The sequence below is a fragment of the Trachemys scripta genome, chromosome 1 (assembly GCF_013100865.1).
Source record: "Trachemys scripta elegans isolate TJP31775 chromosome 1, CAS_Tse_1.0, whole genome shotgun sequence".
NCBI classification, from domain to species: domain Eukaryota; kingdom Metazoa; phylum Chordata; order Testudines; family Emydidae; genus Trachemys; species Trachemys scripta.
In genome coordinates, this window is record NC_048298.1 from 65,033,056 (window position 1) to 65,057,889 (window position 24,834).

A 24,834-nucleotide genomic window follows, 5' to 3' on the forward strand; every position below is an offset into this window, starting at 1 on the left:
AAGAACCCTCCACTCCCCACCCTCTGTTTCTTTGATGTGGTACAAGCTTTACCTTCCTACTGGTGAAGGAAGAACGTAGCTCTAGCGGAACCTGCCTGGGACCTGCCGTATAGCAGAGGGAAGGTTACCTAGTATAAGGAGTAGGGGAGGGATAGCTCACTGGTTTGAGCATTGGCCTGCTAAACTCAGGGTTTTGTGAGCTCAATCCCTGAGAGGGCCACTTAGGGATCTGGGGCAAAATCAATACTTGGTCCTGCTAATGAAGGCAGGGGGCTGGACTCTATGACCTCTCAGGGTCCTTTCCAGCTCTATGAGATAGATATAGCTCCATATATAATTAGGGCAGTATGCTTCCCCTCCCCTCAAACAGGAATGTTTTCTCTCTCTTCCCTTACGTCTTCAATAAAAATATTGGTAAGATAGACTGAAGCAGGAGACAGAGATGAAGGTCCTGTTCAGCGATTGGTGCATTTGCTTTTGACAGAAGAGCAGCTCTCCCAGTGATGGCAGACTGAACAGTATTCTTTCATAGGAAATGCTGTTTTAGAACTTTTTCAGCCTAAGTGTAAGGGAATCACTTACTTCAATACAACCACCATCAGCCTTCAGTCACTTTAACACATGGACCAGCTGACAGGCAAGGGCAGACATCTTAAGCAATACATGCTCCTGTTAAAGTAAAATTATGTTTCTCTAATTCATTTGACCATTCCCTGTCGTTATTAGCTCTCACTCAGCTGAGGTAGCATATTTTAAGAGCCTAATTAGATCCTGTTTACACCAGAGATAAAACAAAGTTAGCTAGAATCATGTTTAATAGTCCTTGCTACAGAAGTCACAGTAGAGACCAGGCTTACCCACATTATAAAGGGGTCACTAACACTATAACATCTCTAAACCCTCTGTTATACTGAAATCACAGCATACTTTGTGCTTCACTAACAGTGTTAGTACTTCTCCAGTACAAGCTATTTTAACACAGCTTGAACTATAGTACAGGCACTATAAAACATACTGTGTTGTAAGAAGCAGGATACACACTAGACCTATTCAGTTGAAATTGCTTCTATAAATAAAATGTGTATTTTGAGTAGTGTGGTTTTCTCTCATGATCCAGCCATACAAATCCAGGATTTGAAATAAGTGATTGTTTTAAAACAGAGGAGATGATATTGCAGAGGATGTACTTTTATGAAGTTAACCAACCATTTCATATTTCCCTTACAAACATGTGCATAAATAGTGCATAAAAGAGGAAAATGAAGTACTAAAATCAGCTAGTACTAGATATTAAATGCGATTGTTTAAATGGTACTTTTTATTTAATACACCAATGTATATAGCAGGACAAGACATTAGAATTTCCATTTCTAATGAAAACAGTGAAGCCTTCAAGGGTGAGAGAAATTCTCCAACACTACCCAAGGCATTTTTCTTTGAGCCTGGCCAGAGAAAATTCACATGAGCTTGTGCTGCTCTAAAAGATATCCATCTTCCTCGTCATTGCTTCTCTAATTTTAATGAGAATTACTTACTTAAAGTTACAAGTGTGTTCAGCCAACTAGAACTTGGCCAAGATGCAATTTATAAACCAGAACTATAAATTAAAATAGTAAGAATTACAGATGACCAGAAGGGAGACAGTCAGTCCACTTTAAGCAGCATATCTCCAACTATATAAAGAAACCTTTAAGGCAGAGTACATCAATTCCTGAGGAAGATTTAAAACTTAAAAAAAAAAGTTTCTTTGGACTCAGAGTGAGCCACATGGCTTTCTGCTACACAGATACAGAACAGTGATATCAAAAAGGTAACAAAACACGGACAATAAGTATCAGTCGTGCAGAAGAACATGAGCACTCAGTGTCCAAAATCTGTAACTTTCATAGTAATGAACAATACTTTTAATAAGATTAGAGAGTAGCGGCATTGTGCTGAATTATGTATTGATGATAATGTTCATGTCCCCACACTGATTTCTCTGCTTCCCCACAGAAAAATGGCTTCTGAGGGGGGAGTAAAGGGAAGCCCCCAAGAGCAGTCACGCCCCTCCCCAGCAGCACAGGCCGGTCAGCTCAGGCACCCGGAGCAGCCAATAGAGACGTAAATCACCACCAGCAGTAGGTGAAGGCATGGGCAGTCATGTGTGTGAGACAGACGCACACAGAACCTCTCACTATTGTGGCATGCCCGGCATGGAGGGGCAGGGCTTCAGGGTGTGTCTGAGAAGGTAGGCGTGATGCAGGCTGTTCCTTCAGGTAGAGCAAAATGTAGCAGCCTGCCTGCTTAGTGAATTGTTCCCATTGTCTTTGTGCATTTCCCCAGGGGTATAAAACAGGTGTAAAAATGTTAAGTCTCCTTTACGTGGCCAGAACGGTGTAAAGGACAGTATGGCCTTATAAATGCTTATGGTGCTTCAGTCGTTAGCACTGGTCTAAATTTTTGGACTGAAAAATGTATCAAAATGTGCTCCATGAACTGTTTGCTATGGACCTTTCTGGAGATGGTTAATAGCCAATATAAATTGTGAGTTTGATTCCTCTAAAGGCTCAAGCCTAGCTATATTACTATTGGGCAAGGGGGTTGGGGATTTCCTCCAATGTTTCCCACTCCCATTCTCCATCCATTGTATTGTAGTTTAAATAAATTATCTAATTGATTGAAACCAGCGTGATCATAGTGTGTTATTTTAACAAATAAAATATATAGAATTTTAAAATATTGTGCACAGAATTTAATTTTCTGGCACAGAATTCCCCCATTAGTAGTGTTTCCCTGAAATAGGGCATACATAAAAATGCCATGGATGCTTTCATTCATTACTGAAGTTTTAAATGCATTTTGGAAAAATACTTATGTAGTACATGCTAAAAACTTTCATACTGAAGTTTTTTATATTTTGAACAGAACAAAACATTGATTGTATTTTAATTTCCTACAGTGTGTTGTCTACATCAGATTCATTCAAAACTAAATAATTTTGAGCACTTCTGACATTGTCTAACTAAAATAGAGCTTGGATTTATTGTTAGATTTTTTTTCTGATGCTGCCTTGCCAAAACAATAAATGCAATAACCAGTTTTTATGAATGGGCAATTATTTGAAGTTTTACTTGTTTCTACAAATCAGGTGTATAAGTATGTGGAAAAACACAATCTTTCCCTGTTGCCCTGGCTTAGGACCGGCATTTTTTCCACTTAAGGCAAGATTACCTTGGCACATCCAAGAATCACAAACTTCAAGAAAAAATAATTGTTAATGAACTGATGTCATGAACCACCTCTCCTCATTTCCAAATTTGAGGCTTACCTACCCTCCCATTTGTGATAAAATCATCTCTGTGGCACCTGTATAAATTATTTATATGGAAAGGTAATAATACAGGAGTGGCCAATCTTACTGACCCTCTGAGCTACATAAAATAATCTTCAGAAGTTTGAGAGTCTCAAGACACGCACAACCTGCCCTGCGGGCTGGCACCTGCCAGGGTGCGGGGCTTCTGCCACAATGCACCCCTGCAAGGCTAAAGCCATTAGACTCACCCCTCCTCCCCCCGCAGGGCAGAAGCCCCTAGTCCCACCACCCCTGTCACAGGGCAGAACCCCCGAGGCACCACCCCCACCCCGTCTGGTAGGGGGAGAATGGGGGGTGCGTGCAGGGCTCTACAAGCCGCACTTTAACTGTGAAAGAGCCACATGCAGCTCACGAGCCACAGTTTGGACACACCTATAATAGTATATAGCTGTGTAATTTGATTTGGCACATGGATGCAAGGGAGGGAGCTAGCACCATGTGACCAACCACTTCAAGTAAATGCTTGTCAGTTCACTGGATTGGCAGAAATATCCCATGTTGTAGTGTATGTCAGGAGGCCCTTTCTCCATGTCCCATATAATTAAAGGGTAGAATTATGGAATTTAAAAATGCTAGTTTCTATGACGCAGTATCTTGTACTTTCCAGGGCTGGAGTAAGTGCTGTCAGTGGTGACTGTCAAAACATGACTAAGTGTTTGTACCTGTGGCAGAAGGAGGAAAGACCTTTTGTGGATATGAAAAATACTTCCCAGTCACAAGAACTGTGACTACCTCAATCCCATTTTCATGTGATTAATAGAGAACAAATAATAAAGACAACAGCTTTCTTAAAAGTTAACTTATATTCAAAATATCTTTGTATAAACAACTAATACTACAGAGTAGTATCTTAATACAAAACAGTTCAATATTAACTGTTCTTTAAACTGTTAAACTTTATTATAAATTAAAATTTCTTTACAAAAAAATTGCACATAATAATTGACCACTCTTATTTCTGATGCACTGGCATTTGCAATAGTTTCTTTAATCTTCAAGTTTAATAGTCTCTGCCATGAGTCCAGAATGCAGAAAGGGCAGTAAACAACCCTCTTAGAGCCTTCAAGTGCAAGAAGCATACTTGTGGCCCTGGCAGTTACGCTTTCCTTAAGAGCGGCTGCTTTTGTTTTAAATCCTGTAATGAAAAAAAATCTCAAAAAGGTTTAAAAAAGGAAAAAACCAAGTGGACTGCTTGCTTTTTACTGTAAACACAGTCCAGTACTTAACCCCAAACACAGATCTCTCAGGCATCAGCGAGAGTGTCAAGTGAATCAGGAACAGCACAAGATAAAGAAAAAGGAAAATAAAAGGAAAACATAAAAAAAATAATGTCTGTCATTTTGATTAACTATACTTACGTACATGATGTTATGAGATTCTGGCAGGGCCCAGAAGCAGGCCAAACAGGGAGTTCAATTATCCAGAGAGAGGAGGGTCATGTTAATTGTTTCCAGGTTCAAGGAAAGCAGATTGGAGACTTGATATGCTCAGCAATGCTCATCTGCCTGACACAGAGCTTAGGCATGGATCAGCCTGAAGAATCATTCAAATGATTTTGGCATTTAATAGGACTTAGGACTGACTGCACCCAGCGTTCAGTGATTCTTGCTTTCTGTTCTGTAAGTGTTTAAATTTAAAAGCTCATCTAGGCTGACTCCAACCTCTTGGCACTTGGAAACTAGTTTTCTCAGGTTATCAGTTTTACCTCCTCCTGATGCTTCAAACAAGAGTTGCTGTAAGAGATGGGGAAGCAGATATAAGATTTAACCAGAGCTTGAGCATCACCACATCTATGGATATGGGATATGCAGAAAATTTATATGAAACCTCAAAGTGAAACATAAGGAGAAAACATTACATCTTTCCACAGTGTTGCACATAGAGGTAACTTCTGAAAGGCTCTCTGATATAAATGATGGACCTGTAAAATAAAAATAAATACCAAGATAATGCTACTCAGTGTTTTCAGAAAATAATACAAACATTTAAAGCACATAGAATTGTCTCAATAAGATTTCTGCGTACAAAAAACAATCTTATAAGAAAATGTAGGTTGCAAACTCAAGCAGTCAGAAGTTAGGAAATGCCAGATTTAAGCCTGCCTGTGCTTTAATTCTGATCCTTGAGTGCACATTAGTATGATTAATTACATGATTAAATGCTATTTTTTCCATAAAACCCCTGCCTCTGTCATTTCACAGGAGACATAATGCTCAGGGAATGAAGCAGATGTTCAATATCTTTTTCTCCTCATCATTCAAAGTGTGGCCCCATGTCTTGCTTACATACCCTCCAAATCCAGCACTGCATACAGAATTAACTGCCTCATGGGCTTTTGTGTATGGCATTCATCATTATATTATCTTGGTCTCAAACATTAATGCATTTACTTTCACAACTCCCCTGTGACAAAGATTATTATTTATTCCCATTTTATAGATAGGAAATGGAGGAACAGGGAGATTAAGGCCAAGTTTATGAAAGTCCCCACCAATTTGGGGTGTCTGAGTGACTGAGCCTCAAACTGAAACACCTAATCCATTTCTTGAGATTATGTTGCACTTTTAGAGCAGGCTATGTTCAAATCACTGTACAGACATCTATTCTCAGAACAACCCTGGGAGGCAGATGGATAAGCATTATTCCCATTTCACGGGAAGGGATTCTTTGTCTAAGTGCCATGTCAGAGGGAATCAGTGGCAGAACCAGAATCAGAATTCAGGACCTCCCAATTCCCAACCCTGTGCTCATTCCTCTAGTCTAGACTCTCCTGTTTTACTGCCAGAGGTACTGAGCATTCACAGGTCTCAATGACTTCAGTTGCAGTTACAAGTCCTCAGCATTTCTGAAATTCAGGAGCCAGATGTCTTAAGCTGAGCACCCAGAAAGCAACAAATAATTAGTGGTTTATGAGATGTTGGGCAAATCAGAAATTTGTTGCAGAAGCAAAGGTGGGACAAAGCATTCAACTGTCTTAACTCCAAGCCTATCCTTGCTCTTCCTGCAGAACCCTGCCTCCTTTTCTACATTTTTTGAAGTTCTAGTGCGAATGAGGCAGAAGTCCTACTGTCTTATTTCACTGTGCAACCTTGATTCACGCCCTGAGAACTGTCCATCTTGTAAACTGAATGAGACAAGGTCCTGTGGAACAAAGATAGGCTGTGACCATGCCATTAAAGACTGCATCATAATGCATGCAAGGAAGCAGGAATTAAAGTTGCCTGAGCAACCCTAAAAGTTAGGAAATACCAAAATTAAGTGCTTGACTTTACAGCCTAAATGACTATTTAACATAGGCTTTTCCTAAATATTTCCCAGTATTTTTTTTAAAAGAGGCAAAAACAAATTCTATTATGTGCAATTAACAATCCCTATGCCATACATTCTGAACCCCAAACCCTTGGCAAGGAGGCACAAACTCAACTTCAGTGAAAGAAATACCAACATGATAGCTGGAAGTAGGAAACTGCTGTTATCCTCAGAGGACAAGCTCAGGATTATGACATAACAGAATGAAACCTTGGGTTTACATATGCAGAAGCAGTTCCATTTTACAGACAGCATACCCAAGAAGAAAGATTTGTCTCTCAGAAAGAGTGTCAATCTTGCTAAGTGGCTGTGACTCAGTCTGCAGTATTAGAGATCTGAGTTCTATTCCCAGTTTGTGTAACTTGTGAGGTCTTGCTCAATAAAAAGTTCTGAAGAGTACAAAATTAGCACCAGTTAGAAGAAACATAAGTCTAGAACTCATGGCTTCCTGGTCCTCCAACACAGTGCATCTTTCCATGATCAAACAGTGTTTTGTTGGGGGCAACAGCAACTAGAGCAGGATCAATTCTGCCTATGTCCCATCTGGAAGTTCCATCCTCTTTGAGAGCTGCTGTAATGAAATGCTAGGGAGGGTGCATGAGCAGTGCGATTGGACTATTAAAAAGTATTTTTGGCCAACCATATAGCAAGCCTGCACAAGTTGATGTCATTTCTCAGTATGTTTGGATGTAATGTGATAATTTTTTGATCCGATGTGGCATTTACTTCCAAATTTCAGGGAATATTGAAAATAAAAAAAACAGGGAAGTGCAGGGGGACCACAGACCTCCTGGCCTTTGGTTAGCAGACTCAGAAACTTTAAACAGGTCTACATGGGTATGTCTACACTGCAATTAGATACCTGTAGCTGGCCCATGCCAGCTGACTCTGGCTCGCAGGGCGCAGGCTAAGGGGCTGTTTTATTGCAGTGTAGACATTTGGGCTCGCTCTGGAACCCTCCCATCTTCCAGGGTCCTAGAGCCAGGCTCCATCCCAAACCTGAACATCTACATTGCAATTAAACAGCCCCTTAGCCCAAGTCCCAGTCAGCTGGCACTGGCTAGCTGTGGGTTTTTAATTATAGTGTAGATATACCCTGTCTATAGGCCAAAGAACCAGTTGATGGCATAACAATACACACCCATCTCAGATCTGGCCACCCTCCCAAGAGTATAATATGTTGATAAAATGAGCTGCCAAAAATATTTCTTGTATTTGAAATATCTGTTTCTGGCTTATGCCCAGAACACTACAAGTACCCCAAAATCTTAATTTTATAAAATGAACTATGCTCTGGGTGCAACCAGGTACACTGATAGTTTCATAGAATTTTCTTTGTTAAAACGATCAGTTGCAATGTTGACTTACCTCTCTCTGTCCCTTTAGAAAGCACTCGGCAGCAATGGCTCTGAGAAAAAGAAATACACAAAAATAATTTATCCATGCATGAAATTAAATGCCATTACTGGCAGAATATTGATGTGGGATGGGATTACAAACGCCCTGAAAGTAACAGACTAACTTCCAATGATGATAATCTATAGCGAAAAGGAAGAAAAAAAAAAAAAAGTAGCCATTTTTTAAAGCAACCTTACATGAGCAAGACATTTCAGTGGTTCCCCATTATGAACAAACACTGAAGAAAATGATCAGTTGAGCATCACTGGATAATGGAGATTATTGCTATTGTGATATATAAAAGGGAGGGTAGAGAGGAGGAGGAGACAGAAGTCAATAATTTAATAATTAAAATACATTTTCTATATTTATCCAAACAATAATTGCCTATATATTTTTTCTACATGGAAACTAAATGACTCATTTTACATTAAAACTGTCAGTACCTCTGCTTGTCTCAACCAAATGTTGGAATTCTAAAAATAATGAAAAAAAGCCTTCCAGTATAAATCCAATTTGAAGGACATTTCAGATTTACCTTTGTGATGCAAACCTTATAAACAAAAGTAATATCTATGAAAACAGGTTTATGATTGTTGCATTACATTTTCCAGATGGCCAGGCATGTTGGGATATTATATGTAAACATCTTGGCTTGCAGTTTCAGTATCTGAACATTGTTCTCTTCCCAAAGCTGTTGAAGCAGCCTGTAAAGGACATTCAAGGGAAATAAGTACAGCTCTGATCATAAGGAATAAAAAAATATATTAAAAGATACAACCACATTGATCTAAGGTAGGATGCACTTATGTGCATAGTGACACCACCAATTTTTAGGTCAGCTGAAAAAAAGTTATTGAAGGCAATCGTTTAGGGAATCACAACAAAGTGTGTGGTCAGAGATACATAAAGCATGCTCTTGGTGCACTATGAGGTCAGAGGTCAAAATTCTAGTCTTCAGCATGTGTGAGGTGGGTATACATCTCTAAGAAGAGTGGTATGCTAAAGAGCTCCAAATGGCGCTACAGTTTTATATGTTGACATGTCTAGGAACTAACAGCATGAAATCAGATCTCTCTATATCCAATCTATAAATACAGATATTCCTAGCAGAGGATACAAGTTCTACATAGGTAGCAAACACTTCTAGTAAGTGCATCCTAATAGTACCATTATAAACAGGTTTAGGTGAGAAATTTATTTCTTGGCTGAAAAAAAAAATAAAAAAAATAAATAAATAAATACAGCCATTTAATCTTGTGCGTCATTTAAAAAAATATTAAAAGATTTCAGGCCACTGATCCGTAACAAGGAAAAGGGAGAGCTCTGCGATTTCTCAGTCTATAAAATAAGAAGCTGACCATTTGAGCTATAGATGTACATGACAAATAATAATGTCTTTTTTAGAGCTATGCCCAGTCTGAGTAAATATGCATTTTAAAACATTTCATAAATATGAATCATTCCCATCTGTTGCATCAACTGAAAATTCTTATAAACAAAAAGAAGAAATTAAAGACAACTTCTTAAGACAATTTCTTAATTTGTCTTTATTTAAAAAAAAACAAAACAAAAAAAAAAAAAGGCTGAACAAATTTTAAGTTAAGGTTCAAACTAGCCCTAGCACACTAACATATCTACATATTCTTTGTCCTCTGTTGAACATTTTGAATAGACAGTGATTGTATGTCTTAAAAAAAAAAAAAAAAAAAAAAAATTAACTCTTCCCTAGTGTTTCTCTACTCACCCCAAATCAAAAGAGTCTGGAGCTTCTAGCCTTCTGACCACACACCCCAGATAGCACTATGAAAGTTACCAATAATTCTTGCAAGTCACCTTTTAACCCTTCTGTAGATGGAACAGAATTCTGTCAGGCATTGGGAAACAACTGGTAAGATACCAAAATGCCAGGGTGTTCCTCGGCAGGATGCAGCAAAGGAGTACTTGCAGTTTATTAACTTGTCCCCTTTTCAAACTCCTACATTTACTGGTCACCACAACACTTGTCTTTCTTTTCTCTCTTCTATTATATTAAAAGATGTTCATACCAAGGATTTATTTTAGAGGAGTTTTACTTGTATTCTAGCCGATACATGGATATACTGAACCTGAACCTCTGCTTTTGCTAGACTCTTATACAAAGAACTTTTTCCAAGTGTTTTTTTTTTTTTTTTTTTTTTTAAATACATTGAATTCCCAACTGCAACCATGTGAACTAGTCTTAAGATATATAGAACTGGTTAGCAATATACACCCTTAAGTTTATTTTCCTACCTTAGTGCAAGTCCAGGATTGGTAGGCATAGAAGAGCAAAACCGTTCCAAGGTTTTGGAATGTTGAGACTTTGGAACACAGCTCAAATAAAAGAAAATTACCTGTAAAATTCAAAGATAAAAGTGAATCCAATTTAAAAGGATATGAATTCTAGTTGCCTGTAATTTTGATGAGAAATATAATGATTGGAACATGAATCTTAAGCATGAACCTTAATCTTAACAGTAATTATTTGAGAGATACAATTACTATATTTTGCCTAGAAGTTTAAAAATTAAACGGAACAAAATTTCAAGTCCATTAGAGTAAAGTTTCCCCCAGCCTCCAGAAAGAAATTTGGTTCTCAGATTAGCAAAGTCACAATTACTATTGTAAAAAATTAATAAAACTCAAATAGCTGATGCTCAAGATGAGGATTCTTTCAGTTTAAACTTCATGGGTAAAATTTTCAAAAGCAGCTACATTACTCTGGCACTTTTGAAATTTTTACCATATGTATATAACACTTTAATTGGGAAAGAAGATAAAGACAAACACACCCATCTAGCAGGATTTCCATTCAAATTTAGCATCTTCTGTCAGAACTGTATAAATACAAGTTTTGAACAATTTTCTCAATGTCCTTCACAGCAACAGCACAGGGTGCTCTACAATTAAACAATAAGGCCATATACTTAGCTGGTGTAATTAGTCATAGTCCTGTTGAAGTCAGTGAACTATACCAATTTACACTAACCAAGTAAACATATGAAATCTCTTACTGCACGGGGAAGGAGATGGCATGGAATTGTTTAATTACTAGACAGTGAGTAATACATTAGTATATAGTGTTATTCAGCCAAAAATTCCTTATACTTTCACTTCATAGACACGCATGCCTTAATGCAGTACACCAGGGAGCTACAGATGCCAACTTTCCAATGTGCTGGGAGGTGCTCACTGCTCAACCCCTGGCTCTGCCAGAAGCTCTGCCTCCACTCCACCCCTTCCCGCCCTCTCCCCTGCCGTGCCTTGCTCCTCCCCACTCTTCCCCAGAGCCTCCTGCACGCCACAAAACAGCTGATTGGGAGGTGCGGGGAGGTGCTGATCAGTGGGGCTGACAGTGGGAGGGAGGCACTGGGAGCGGGGGGTGGGGGGAGAGAAAAGAGAGCTGATGGGGGGCTACTGACGTATTACTGTGGCTCTTTGGCAATGTACATTGGTAAATTCAGGCTCCTTCTTAGGCTCAGGTTGGCCACCCTGCAGTACACCATCAAATCACTTGTTCTGTCCTGAAACAGTTCTGAAGGAAGCATTTCAGATAGTTATTTAGGTGGAATTGCTCTCTGAGTGCTCCTGGTTCTTCTATCTTGCTGATCATTTCTTAAGCATATTTCAGGGACTCTTACTCTCTCCTTTTTTGTTGCTATGCCTTGAGATTTTGCGCTGGCTCCTCCTTTTACACTTGGACCTTATCCACTCCCATAAATTTTAACTACCACCTCTACGTATATAATTCCCAAAACTACCTCTTCACACTCATTTATCTCCAACGATCTCTCAGACACCCCATCTTGGATGTCTTGTTGCCACTCCACACACCCTCCAAAATGGTCTATACCTCCTAATTTTGCTGAACCACCCCCTTAAAAAAATTAAGTTACAACTCCAATACCCTTCCCATATCCCACTATCACAGCCACCCTCTTTGTAGGCTTTTTCCTCTGTACACCATGAAGTCTCTCCTTCCTCTCATGACCAAAACAGAAATAAAATACACCCTCTCTTTTCCTCTCTGCAAACACACACATCCACTCTAATCAAATCTTGCCTTAACTACTATAACTTTCTCTTTAGTCTTATCCTCTTATCTCCCCAATGTATTTAAAAATTTCTTTGCTGATGTGATATTGCTGTCTTGTTGGTGTAGAGCAACTTCTTCCTTGAATCTCTTCACTTTTTGTGTCTCATGGCATTTAATTCCAGCTCAACCTCACCTTTAAGAACGCATATAATCTTGTTATCAACAATATTTCTGTTCTACTTTCTTCCTTCTCCTACCACTCTTCCAAACATTTTTTTCCATTTATCTTTATGCCCTCTATGGTCAGAACAGTCTTCCTTGTTCACTGCTTATTCACTGTCCTCCGTAAATTCACATTTTTTAAGAAACTGGGAAATGCTAAGAGAAAATATAAGCTTGGGGTGCTCTATTGCAATAAATTACTTAAGAACATTTGCTAACAGGTCATTAGCAATACACATTGAACATACAATTGGTTACTGAAAATTCTTACCCTATTATGAAACTCATAATTGGTCCAGTAATCAGCAGTGCTAAAAGGAATAGGGTATCGGGTGGGGACTGTAACTAGACATCTGTTCACTAGATCAGTAAAAAGCTTGAATTCTTGAATTTTATTGTTGGATCCAACAACTTTGCTATTGAGAAAAACAAGGTAACTGCAAAACAAACAAACAAACAAAAGAAAACCAAATTGACACTTCCAAAGGCCTTAATTTTACAACTGTGAAATTAGGTAGCCTTCCCCCCTTCATTTAAACTTACTCCATCCAAATGTTCTGCACTGTTTCCTGTTGCATCACTGCTCCTAGAGCTGCTTCATAAGCATCCAATGCTTCACCAACACTTGCATGAAGAGACTGACATAAACTGTTTGTTTTAAAAGTTAAAAACAACATTATGCCTTAGTGGGTTTGCTCTTATCTTCTTTATTTAATATACAAGATAAGGACAATGCAGAGTTTAACATTTCACAAAGGCAGAAGTGAAATCATTAATGCTGCTAAAATAAGCCCAATTTCATCAGTCATAATTTAGAAAATGACTAATCTTACAGCAGTTAATGAATAATAGTTTGTAAACTAAGTAGGTATTTATAATGCATTTAAATAAAGATTAAAAGTTTCTCTTACCTGTACATTTCTACTCTTGAAAAGTACCTTTCTTTCTGTGTTCTCTGACTGCTGCAGACTGGAGACAGGTGACCAGAGCTTCCCTCTGGAAAGCTCCAGAACAATAAAATTCCAAAAGGTATAATTAAATGTACACTTGAGAATATCAGACTATGATTGCTAGTTAAACACTAAAGGTTCAGAAACAAAACTGACGGGGAAATGGTAAACAGCAAATATATTGACACCCTCCCCCAAGAAGAGCAAGAAAAAAAAAAAAATAAAATAATGACAAACAATGGCTCAATAAACATTTAATATTGTTTTTCTGCTCCCGGAAGAAGGGGAGTATTAGACTGATGGATGGAACTTCTCCAAGAATAGAGATTAACAGATCAGACATTTCTGCCAGACACTCATCCACCAATTTATACTTAAGGGTTTAGCTAGGAGTTTGCAAAGGAGAAGTCTTTGGCTAAGTAGGTTATAAGAAAAAAAAAATGCATCCAGAAACTGAAAAAGAGAGTATAGAAATGAAATATAGCTAGATAGCTAAATGAGCCCTCTGCCATAGGATGGAGACTGATGATGTCAAAGGCAGCACAGTGGATAACCAAAGGCCATGTGTATAGTACTTGGAGAAGGTGTGAACAAAGGCCCAAGTCACTAGTCACAAACGTCACATGCTCTTTCCAAGTAAATGTTGTTGCTCCTTGAGCCTTTCAGGTTTTGGTATTTCCACTTTGTGTGATTGTATAAGACAGCAATGAACCTGGCAAGATGAACTTTAAAATATTTGTCCTTTGCACCTGACCAGGAAAGAGAGACACCTGCTGACTTCCTGAGTCCATCCATCCTTTTGAAGATTTGTTTCACTGCTCAGCAGGGCATAGCTAAAGATGCTGTACTGCTCAACTTTATTAAGAAGACTGATCAAGCTCAATGATTCTCCTTGCTGAAAGTATTATTCTCTGAAACATCGATCATGGATGGGAAATAAGATCTAGACTCATATGAATGGACAGTCTGTGACTACATGATGTACAAGGTTTCTAAAATGGGTGTTTCCTAATCTTGGCAGGCATGGATTGTTTTTATGATTCAAGAAGCTAAAAACGTACATGTGGAATGCAAGACTAAGCTCACTGTCCAGACAGCAAGTTATCCATAGGTGCTTGATGAATCTTCAGTATACTTATTCCCGGTGCCAAAGGGGCTGTGTTGTCCTGAATAAACTTCAGGATATATTGAATCCTGGTGCATATTAGTTGTAACCTCACACACTGTTCTTTTTTGCATGTTATCTATTATTTGTATCGTACAATGAGGCCTCTACTAGATTCTGAGAGAGATGCAAAGTTCCTTCTCCAAACAGATTACCATCTAATCTGAAACAATGCAACAAATGCAGCTAGGTAAAACAGCAGAAGTACGTTTTGAGAGGAGGGTTTTTATCTTTGCTGGCTTCAAAGAAACCTTCCACCAAATAAGTAAGCATTCATTTGGAGAGTTATTCCTGGCTCAGCCTCTCTATTCAAAAAGCCATGCAGTCAATCATGGAGATGGCATAAAACCAGACCATGAAGTAGGCTTCTTACATGATAGCACAAGAGAATATCCCAATAACATTGCCTATACTAAAAGAAGGGTCCTCTTTGGCTGTTTGGGTGTTATCATGACAACTAGTATCGTCTCCTGGCAAATCTTTAATATCCTTGCTTTCAGACGGAACAGTAGAAAAAACAAAATAGACCAAAAGTGCATGCCTGGGATCTGTACACCTTTACACATCACTTTCTTCTTGAGGAAAACCATGACTGTGGCATTTTCCCTTGTTGAGAAGGGGTCCGTCTCTGGAAGTCCCAACTTTTAGAACATGCATGTCCTTACTGTAGGAAGACTGGGCCATCGAGGGTGGAGAAAGAGACTACTGAAGAACTAAGCAAAGCCAAAATAGAGAAATGGGAAAAACCTAGAACGAGAAGTAGAGATAGATAAAAGAGAGAAATGAAGAAAAGTTTAAGGGAAAAAAAAAAAAAAAAAAAAAAAAGGCAAACCACTGGCAATTTTGGTAAAGATAAGCCACAGTCACTGTCCTGGCTCAGCAAGGACAGAACCTCTGGAACTCCTGCCAAGCGTGAGTCTTTGATGACATCCTCATTTACAGCTCCATAAATCCATCTCTGTTCTGCAGCAGCCAGGGAAGCATCTAGAAGGACTGGTGGATTAGTCATTCAAAGAATCCAATGTAATACACACTTAAATATGTAAAATGTACTCAAACAAATTAGAAAATCCACTGTTTACTCAGACCCAGTGTTCATGTCTCAGAGGCTATAAAAATTCTCACCAGTAGATTTGCCACAAAAATGGGACTTGCTGGTTTAAAATATCATCTGTAAGATGTCCTTTATACAAAGGTGATGTAAATTCAATCGGCATTGGAAAATTCAAGAGATACCTAAAATAAAAATATGCACATACTTGAACATGAACTGCTTCACTATATATAGAAATAATACTGGCCAGACAAATATTTACTGATATAATTTAGAAATACAATTAACATCTCACATTCAAAACAGATAAGGTGTACCTAGCATCAGCTTTCTAAAAATATTACTTAGCTACTTAGATTTGATAAGCCTATTTTAAAAAGTCCTCCTTTTTCCTTTTTATTCTGCACCAAGGAAGATACTATACTATATAAAAACTGCAAACAATGAGCTTCTTTATATCTGTTCTTGATGCAGACACACGTTTCCTTTTTCACATTATATGTACATCAACCCTTTACAACTGAAAATTATCTACCTTTGATCAGCTTGTGGAAAAAATAAAAATTGCATTACCACCATTAAGCTGACAGTATATAAAAAAAGTGAAATTAAAGTTTATTTGATTTGAATGGAGCTAGTCTTGTGCTTAAAGTTACGCGCATAACTGGATTAGGGCTTTATGCAGGTACCTAAATATAGATTTTGGAGTGTAATTTTAGGCACACCACTTTAAAAATTTTGGCCTAAATATTCAACATATTTCTATTCCTCATTCCCAAAAGCAAGGAAATGAAAACACCAGCAGATGTTAAAATAAACTAAGACCAATTTAACTGTAAAGTGCCTTGCACTGCTCAGATTAAATCAACAGAAATGACATGGTCAAATAAGGAGAGTGCAAACCTTAGAACAGTGCACAATCTAACGGATTGCAAAACATAGACACAATGCAAGTTAAAAATGGAGTTTTAACAACTCTAGATTGCCTTGCTTTTGTGGGAAAGAGTCCTGCTGTTAGTTTTGCAATTTTAATAAAATCAGATACTTTACAATTTATTATATTATGACACCATAATTATACCAGTATGAACTAAAGAACGCCTTCTCCAATCCTACCGTAACAGATCCATGGGACTGTGTTCCTGACATACATTCTCAAAGAAAGCTGCGACAAATTCTTGCAACAATGGAGGAATACTGTCTGCCCTTTTCTGTTTTAAAAGTAAATTAGACATTACGTAAGACTTCTCTCAACCTACAGCACACAAGTTAAAAAATACATTAATCTATTTCTTAAAGGAGTACTTTCCCTTGAATCTTTCAAGGAGCAATATAATTAAATTATATCAAAGGGCGGGTAGCAGGAAGCGAGGAGATAATGCACTAATGTGTTTACATTGTGACATCCTCTACTCTTCTTGCACAAGGATGCAAGACTGGGTGTCAGTTACTCAAGTTCTGAACCCAATTCTCCCATCAATTCTTCCTATTGCCTTGCACAAGTTACTCAGTTTCCCGGCTCCTATTTCCCTAACTATAAAATGAGGATGACACATCACAGGTATTTTGCAAATGTTAGTTACATTTTGTTAAGTGCTTTGAAGATTGAAAGTACTACAAGAGTGCCAAGTATTATTGCTAATTACATATTGCAAGGTACAAATATACTCATTTTACAGAATACACAAGCCACAAAACTAATGAGGGTGTTTTTTACCTGGGAGATGAGGAATTTGCACATATGATAAAAAACCTGTGCATTTTGAGGATTTTTCTCAAATGCTGTAAGCCACACAGCACAGGCTTTGTCATTCTGTTCCATCCGCAAGTATAAAGTAACCAGCGCTTCCAGCAACTGACAGTTGATAGGGCATAACTCCAGCAATGAGCTACACAGTTCTATAGCAGCCTCCCACCTTAAATAAAATAGTTAAAAGTTTAAAAAAAGGAAGTGCTGAACTGAACATCCTTATACAAGTGTTCTGTCTGGTAACCTGTTCTTACCTTTCCAGTAGCTGCTGCAAAGCAATCATGTTTCTGTAAAGTGGAAGGCAGATAGCTATTCTTTCATCAGCTCCAAGATTTTCATCAGTACATGTTTGTACTGCATCTAAAAAGACAAAAAAAAGTTAAAAATCAAGCCTGTAAATATAAGCTTAAACACAGATTTAAATAAGCTAAATTTTACACAAATCTATACAACACATATTTAAGTTGATTTTTACCTATGTATTAGGGAAAGGAAACATGTAACCTTCGGAAAAGTTGTTTTCAGATAGTTAACAACATGTAATTCAAGAATGAAGACCTTCTTACCTAATAATTTTCTGGTAATTTTCTCACCTGTGGAATTCAGATGGGCTGCCATGTTCTTAGAGGAGGCTCCAGGATTAAGTCCCTCCCTTCACTTCAGGGAACCAGAAATTCAGCAGCAGCACAAGCAAGTGGTTCAATCTCTCCCAAACACTTTGTTTTATAACTTTTTTCTTTAATTAGTTTTTATGCAACAGGGACTTCATTTCAACTTTTAGCTGGCCTCCCCCCCTCTCCTGAGTTGAAGAATCACTAGAGCACTGAAGCTCGAATCCCTTGGTTCAGCACCTCTCTAGTGGGCTCCCTCCCCCCACCACAACTGCAGAGAAGACCTTCAAGCACCAAGTCAAGTCCAAGACATGCTATAGCTAGCCTTGGTAGAATCTGACTTTTATTAAAAAAAATAAATTTTGACTGGAAAAAAAAATCAACGTTTATTTTTAAGGATTTTTTATTTAAATTTACACAGTTGTGGGAAGTTATGGGGAGGGGTCAGAATTATTTAATGACAGTAGATGTTGAGATTCAAAAAGTTAAAGCTTTATAACTGTTAAACAAAAATGGTCATCACATCATCAAAATATTTAAAAAAAAAAAAAAAAATCCTTAAATCCAACTCCAATAAGTTCTCAAGCAGCATTTTCTTTGCCCCATAAATTTTGTTCTTCGTCAATGGAAACATTTTTGTGTTACTGTGTATACAGTGAAATCAAGTTTACAGATATTTACCAATAAAAAGCTAATCCTTCCAAGCCTAGTGATCGGCAGCTTTTCCAGAACCTCGAAGGGTGAGCTATGCACCCTGGTGCAAACTACCAATCCTGGATCTATTAATCCAGTTGGATTCAAGCTGGGGCTTCACTTCCCACTGCCCTGCCTGAAGCCATGACTTCACCATAGGAGGCTTAACTGGGAGCATCAGGATTCCCAAAGACAGGAGAATTTTTTTTTTTTTTTTTTTACAGGTTGCTAGGAGTAAGTCTTGCCAAGTCCAGAGGATGTGTCCCCCAAAAAGATAAAAGCTAGTGTGTCTCCTTCATATGTCAATAATTTGTACCACTAACGAGCAAGCGCTTTAATCAGAGTTTAAACCTTTTCCTTCCCATCCTGAGTTCCACAGGTGAGAGGCATTGCCCATTTGAATGAGGAGAGCAGCAGTGCGTCTGCAAAGTTATGTACTAAACTCGCTTTTCTTAAAACAAAACAAAAACAAAAACAAAAAAAACCACACCACACACAAAAACCACATACCACTTACCTTCAAACACAGCTAACAACATATCAGGATTGGTCTTCACATCTTGAATTGTTTGCCATGGTATTAAAAACGGTTCTTTGTTCATTATCCTCGAAGGGTTGGCATTAGCAGGATCATAAAACTTGACAGGGAGAACACTGAATTCAATTAGATGTATATAAGCTAGCCAAGCCAAGCAGCGGTCACTTATAGTGAGGCGTTCTGCTATTATCTTTTCATTAGCTGATTTTAAAGCATTCTGTAAAGATAAAAGACAAACAGGATTATATTTTTGATTGATATGCTCTACATAGGACAGTAGTATATTTTGAGATCTGAAAATGAGAGAAACAATGAGGAAACGGGAAGTTTCTATGTTCTCAAAGGCTCTCGTGATGACAGAAAGGCATCCCAAAGACAGACCTGGAGCCAATACCTAGTCTCCTTACTCATACAAGCAGCCAAAGTACACATTAAGCAAACGTGATATGGCCCTTGAATAGCAGAATATTATGGGCTTAGAGGATGACAATGACAAGGACCTGTCTTACTCAGAGAAGCGATCATACAAAATGGACTTTGTACTCAGCATCTCTTCTCCCTGCACGTATTCTATCTTATCTATTTACCTGAAGACAGATTTGCACAGATGTCACTGAGGGCAGTAGTGTGTCTTCAGGCTCTGCTACTAGTGCTATATGCAAGACTGAAAATAGTCCAGTATGACTGGCACATCAGAAATAAAGTTTGTGATGACTGGCAGTTAGACAAAAATCTGTGCGTGTGAATGCAGTACGCGTGCTCTGGAATCAATGACACACAACAAATAGAGCTGTACAATATCACATTTAGAATAATGTTTAGGGCAGACTAGCCCCAAGACATAAGAGACTTACCTAACCTACCAGTTTAGGTAAAAGCATTACAAAACAAATTAAAAAAACCCACATGACTAAGTCCTGGTCTACACTACAAGTTTAGGTTGACTTTAGCAGGGTTAAATCGAATTAAGCCTGGACACGTGCACTCTACGAAGCCCTTTCTTTCGACTTAAAGGGCCCTTTAAACCGGTTTTTTTACTCCACCTGCGACGAGGGGATTAGCGCTAAAATCGGCCTTTGCTGGTCGGATTTGGGGTAGTGAGGATGGAATTCGACATTATTGGCCTCCGGGAGCTATCCCACAGTGCTTCATTGTGACCGCTCTGGACAGCACTATCAACTCAGATGCACTGACCAGGTAGACAGGAAAAGCCCCGCCAACTTTTGAATTTCATTTCCTGTTTGCCCAGCGGGGAGAGCACAGGTGACCACGGAGGGAGGGGGAAGCAAATGAATACAGAACAAATCTGGTCCATCTATTTTTTACATCTTAAACTGGCAGCAGACGGTGCAGCATGACTGATAGCCCTCAGCATCTTCTGGGTGCTTGGCAGAAGATACTGTACTACGACCGCTAGCCATCATCGTCAAGACGGTTCAATAGGACTGCTGGCAGGACTGAGTCTCCAGAGACAAAGCATGTCTGCCCAGGTGCCTCTGATTGAACTGGAGTACGACGACGACGGATACCAGTCGTAATACACCATCTACTGCCAAAAGGCAAGGGGCTGCTGCTGTGTAGCAATGCAACCCCACGTCTGCCAGCACCCAGATAGACGATGAAGGCTACCAGTCATACTGCACCGTCTACTGCCAAAAGGCAATTAGCTGCTGCGTAGCAATGCAGTACCACGTTTGCCAGTACCCAGATGACATATGGTGATGGTGAGCTGAGCAGGCTCCATGCTTGCTGTGATACGTTCTCTGCACAGGTAACCCAGGTAAAAGGGCGCGAATCGATTGTCTGCCATTGCTCTGACAGAGGGGGAGGGGCCTGACGGCATTTACCCAGAACCCCCACGCGACACTGTTTTGCATCATCAGGCATTGGGATCTCAACCCAGAATTCCAATGGGCGGCAGAGAATGCGGGAACTGTGGGATAGCTACCCACAGTGCAACGCTCCAGAAGTCGACGCTAGCCTCGGTACTATGGACGCGGTCCGCCGGCTTCATGCACTTAGAGCATTTTATGTGGGGACACACACACAATCGACTGTATAAAACCGATATCTATAAAACCGGCTTCTATAAATTCGACCTAATTTCGTAGTGTAGACATACCCTAAGAAAATCCCCTTGCTGGTAGGCACGAAACACTGAAGTATGCAGCTATTATAGCTCCCTTTTGCTAGGAACAGACATCAAAGTTTTGTTTCCCACTTCCACCTGCTAGCAGGTCATACCTAGTAATGATCAGAACTAGTCTTTCAGGATATCTTTCTACATTTCACAGATAAGTAGCAGAGCCTTGTCATTGCTGTGATTTTTGCAGCCATGGAAAAAGGACTACTAACTCCTCTATTGCTTATGAAAAGTGAAAAGAAAACAAAATCACACGCAGGTATAGTGTTTTCAAAGGATGATGTAAAGGACAAGGAACGAAGGACAGATAAATAATTCCCCCACCCCAAGAAATTAAAGTAGTACCCAAAATTTTACAATGGTTCAAATATTAAACACAGTATTCAAAATATTTTTTTGTAAAAGTTGATATGAAATCACCAACATTAGATTGCCTTGAAAGGGCTTTGGATTATTAAATTAGGATAACGAATAAAGATACTTCACAAGCTGTAACAATCAATGTTGCTGCTTTGCAATACATGTTCCAAGTTGTAAGATAAAAATTCAATAAACGTTTTTTAAAGACGGCCTTTTAGCAACAATTCATGCAATCAAGAGGGAATTCTCCTCAATAACTTTTTGGAAGTTTTAATTTTTTTCCCTAAATCTGTCTTATTAACACATGCACAAAAGCATCCCTCTAATTGTATCAACTTTCTGCCAATAAATGGGATAACTCTCCTAGAATTCTAGTAGCTCCACTTCCAGACACCATAAAGTAGTAAGGAAAAAGGCAATTGTTTGGGCGCTTAAATGAAAAAACAAAAAAACCTCACCATAATTAGTATTTAAGCATCCAGTATAATAGGGGTTAAAATATGTGTAACTTGATAGTCACCTGAAGTAGAGCAAGAGCATTTTGATGTCTTCCTGTAAACATGCTTAAGTGAACTCTGTACAGCAGGGTCTCCAACAGCTGAAAGGACAGGAGATCAGAGTTTTCTTCACCCTCTGTACTTTCCATTAGGAACTGCAGCATTCTCCCACATACATAGTCCTTTCCATCAAAAGAGTTTTCCAGGTTCAAAAACTAGATAGAAATATTTCACACAAATAATTATTAGGGGGAAAACTTCAGTACAGTTACTAAGGCTAAAAGCTATATAAATCACTTATATTTTATTCACATGAACAACTACTAGCAAACTGTTAGGGTTCAAATGCAATGCTCCTTTTTACGGTGTTTTTAGATATTACCTCAATGAAACAACAGTCCATTCAAATGTTATTGAAAATCAATATTCACAAAAGGCAAAGAAATTTCAAGTTAAATTGAGGTTTATCTTAAAAAAAAAAAAAAAAAAAAAAAACCACACCTTTGTATCTAGGGAATGTAAACACCTTCCTTTAGATAAATTTGATCATCAAATCAAGTGCAATAGGAATTGGACCCTGCTAAGGACAGCACTTTAAACTTAACTGTGAATTTCCTTGCTTTTTATCATTAAATTAGATCTTTTTAAAAGCTAACGTATTAGCTTGGCTAGCACAGGGAAAAAAAGAAAAAGAAAAAAAGAAAAAAAAGATACACTCTCCCTGTTGCACACTAAAATTCACTGCTTACCTATAGTATTTGTATATTTTTGCACTATATTATATATAGGTGCTTGAAGTACATTGTGTTATTTTGTTTCTTACCGTCCACCAGATTTGGTAAGTAGGTGCATACTCTACTGCTGTCTCGCACATCTCCTGCACTTCCTCCTTGGTTCCTCTTTTTGAGAATAGCTTGAGGTAATGACACCAGATTTCAGGGTTCTCTTTGTTGTTTTCTAGTGCTCGAGCCAGAACATTTAAAGCAGAATCCAAGCACTCAGAGGATGAACTGTGAAGGAAAAAATTGGGCCAATATATTTCATCTCAATGTTTTCTTAAAGTGAAGAGTGGACTTGGTAATTTTTAGAGCCCATTCGAGATGGAACATGGAAATGGATCATTTCAGAGGGAGGCATGTCAACTGAACAGAAATAAGAAATTTTTTAAAGAAGTGTTTTAAATGCTTCTTGCCATTATAAAATGGAAGGCTGCAGAAGGACCACACTTTTTTTCACATTTAGATGAACTGCATACTATTATAACATACTCTACAAAAGGACAGGAGTATCAGCTCCCTGGAAGAAGGTGCCAGTTAACAGGATGTGGTTAACTTGAACAGGGGTTAGCCATGGCCTGAAGTCTCCCACCCTCTGACGCAGAAAGAAGCTAAAGAAAAAAAGTAGAAACATTTCAAAAGTTAAATAAAGCAAGAAGTTGGATTTCACTCTTTGGCAAGATTTTATCTGTTACATACAGCACATGTGGGATGTTACTCTTTACTGCAGACTAGAATGCATGTCATTTCATTCTTTTACTCTTGCCCAGTTTTAGGCTGCAACTCCCTCCCACCCCCTCCCCTTTTGGGGATAATTAACTACTCACCACATTTAAATAACACAAGTATAGTTCTGGGCAGAACTGCCAATCAAGTGATGGACTGCATATGTGGATCGCAGTTTATAAACATCAAGTAACTTCCATAAAACTATAGAGAGCTCCTCAGGCTAGCCATATTTATTCTATTTGAGGGAAGGATGTGGTCAGGAATTATTTTACACAGACCTAAATGATTGTGTTTATGCATGAGATTCAAAATAAGATTAAAACACCTTGTGTGTGCTCTGGGTCGTGTATACAAACCTCTGAAATTGTTTATATGCAAACAGACTTTCTACTGTGTATCTCAACAAATCAAAAACATTGCAAATCAGCTACTGGACTTATATTCACAAGTCATAATGGGCCTGTTCACCTTTTAACAGCCAGCTCATCAGGAGAGTTGTTTCAGAGAAGGAAGTTCCATCCTGCCCACTGGTACTCCTTCCCCTGCAGCCCTCAAAACAACTTGTGTCCATGTTTTTAAGGAATGCAGCGTTCATTTAGAGTGCTCTACAATGTAACTAAACAATTTTGGATTAAAAATCCATGTATATGATAGTTTGGTCAGTTTTCTGGCCCTAGCAAGTTATCGGTGAATCCTTGGTAGTAGTAAGTTTGGGGACCACAGCTCTATACTGTGGTTCCCTTACATATACTTAAGAACTTGGGGGGGGGGGGAAGGAAACGGGAGGTTCCCCACAACCACATACTCCTCCTTAAAAAAAAAAAAAAAAAAAAAAAAAAAACACCCATCACCACCAACTTAGGACACCAGATTCAAGAGAGACTAGAATTTGGACAGTTGTGCAACTTTACTCAATTTCATAAAGTTTGTTTAATTATCTAATTCAATCTAGATTTTTAGAACTATAATTTGAACATATGGATTTTTTGCATGTTAGGACATACCCTAAGATTTTAGTGAGAAGAATGGCCCTGTTTCAAACTGCATAGGGGCTGTGCAATGTTTGCTGTCAGACAGACACCAGACACAAGTATCAGAGGGGTAGCCGTGTTAGTCTGAATCTGTAAAAAGCAACAGAGGATCCTGTGGCACCTTTAAGACTAACAGAAGTATTGGGAGCATAAGCTTTCGTGGGTAAGAACCTCACTTCTTCAGGTGCAAGACATA

General features: G+C 38.6%; 1 protein-coding gene across 3 annotated transcripts in view; it reads right to left on the minus strand.

The window, feature by feature from the left end:
- Nucleotides 1-4,231: 4,231 nt before the first annotated feature.
- The window catches only part of ZFC3H1 (zinc finger C3H1-type containing), a 61,107-nt gene continuing 40,504 nt past the window's right edge, over nt 4,232-24,834 (minus strand). For all 3 annotated transcript variants that reach the window (XM_034771502.1, XM_034771509.1, XM_034771514.1), the window contains exons 23-36: nt 22,926-23,112; nt 22,126-22,317; nt 19,082-19,319; nt 17,515-17,620; nt 17,228-17,426; nt 16,627-16,721; nt 15,582-15,692; nt 12,885-12,989; nt 12,613-12,778; nt 10,337-10,437; nt 8,668-8,769; nt 8,033-8,072; nt 5,214-5,276; nt 4,232-5,088 (exon numbers count right to left, since the gene is read on the minus strand). In XM_034771502.1, coding sequence (XP_034627393.1) covers nt 4,951-5,088; nt 5,214-5,276; nt 8,033-8,072; nt 8,668-8,769; nt 10,337-10,437; nt 12,613-12,778; nt 12,885-12,989; nt 15,582-15,692; nt 16,627-16,721; nt 17,228-17,426; nt 17,515-17,620; nt 19,082-19,319; nt 22,126-22,317; nt 22,926-23,112 — 1,843 coding nt within the window. In that variant the 3' untranslated portion in view covers nt 4,232-4,950. The remainder of the gene's footprint in view (nt 5,089-5,213; nt 5,277-8,032; nt 8,073-8,667; nt 8,770-10,336; nt 10,438-12,612; nt 12,779-12,884; nt 12,990-15,581; nt 15,693-16,626; nt 16,722-17,227; nt 17,427-17,514; nt 17,621-19,081; nt 19,320-22,125; nt 22,318-22,925; nt 23,113-24,834) is intronic.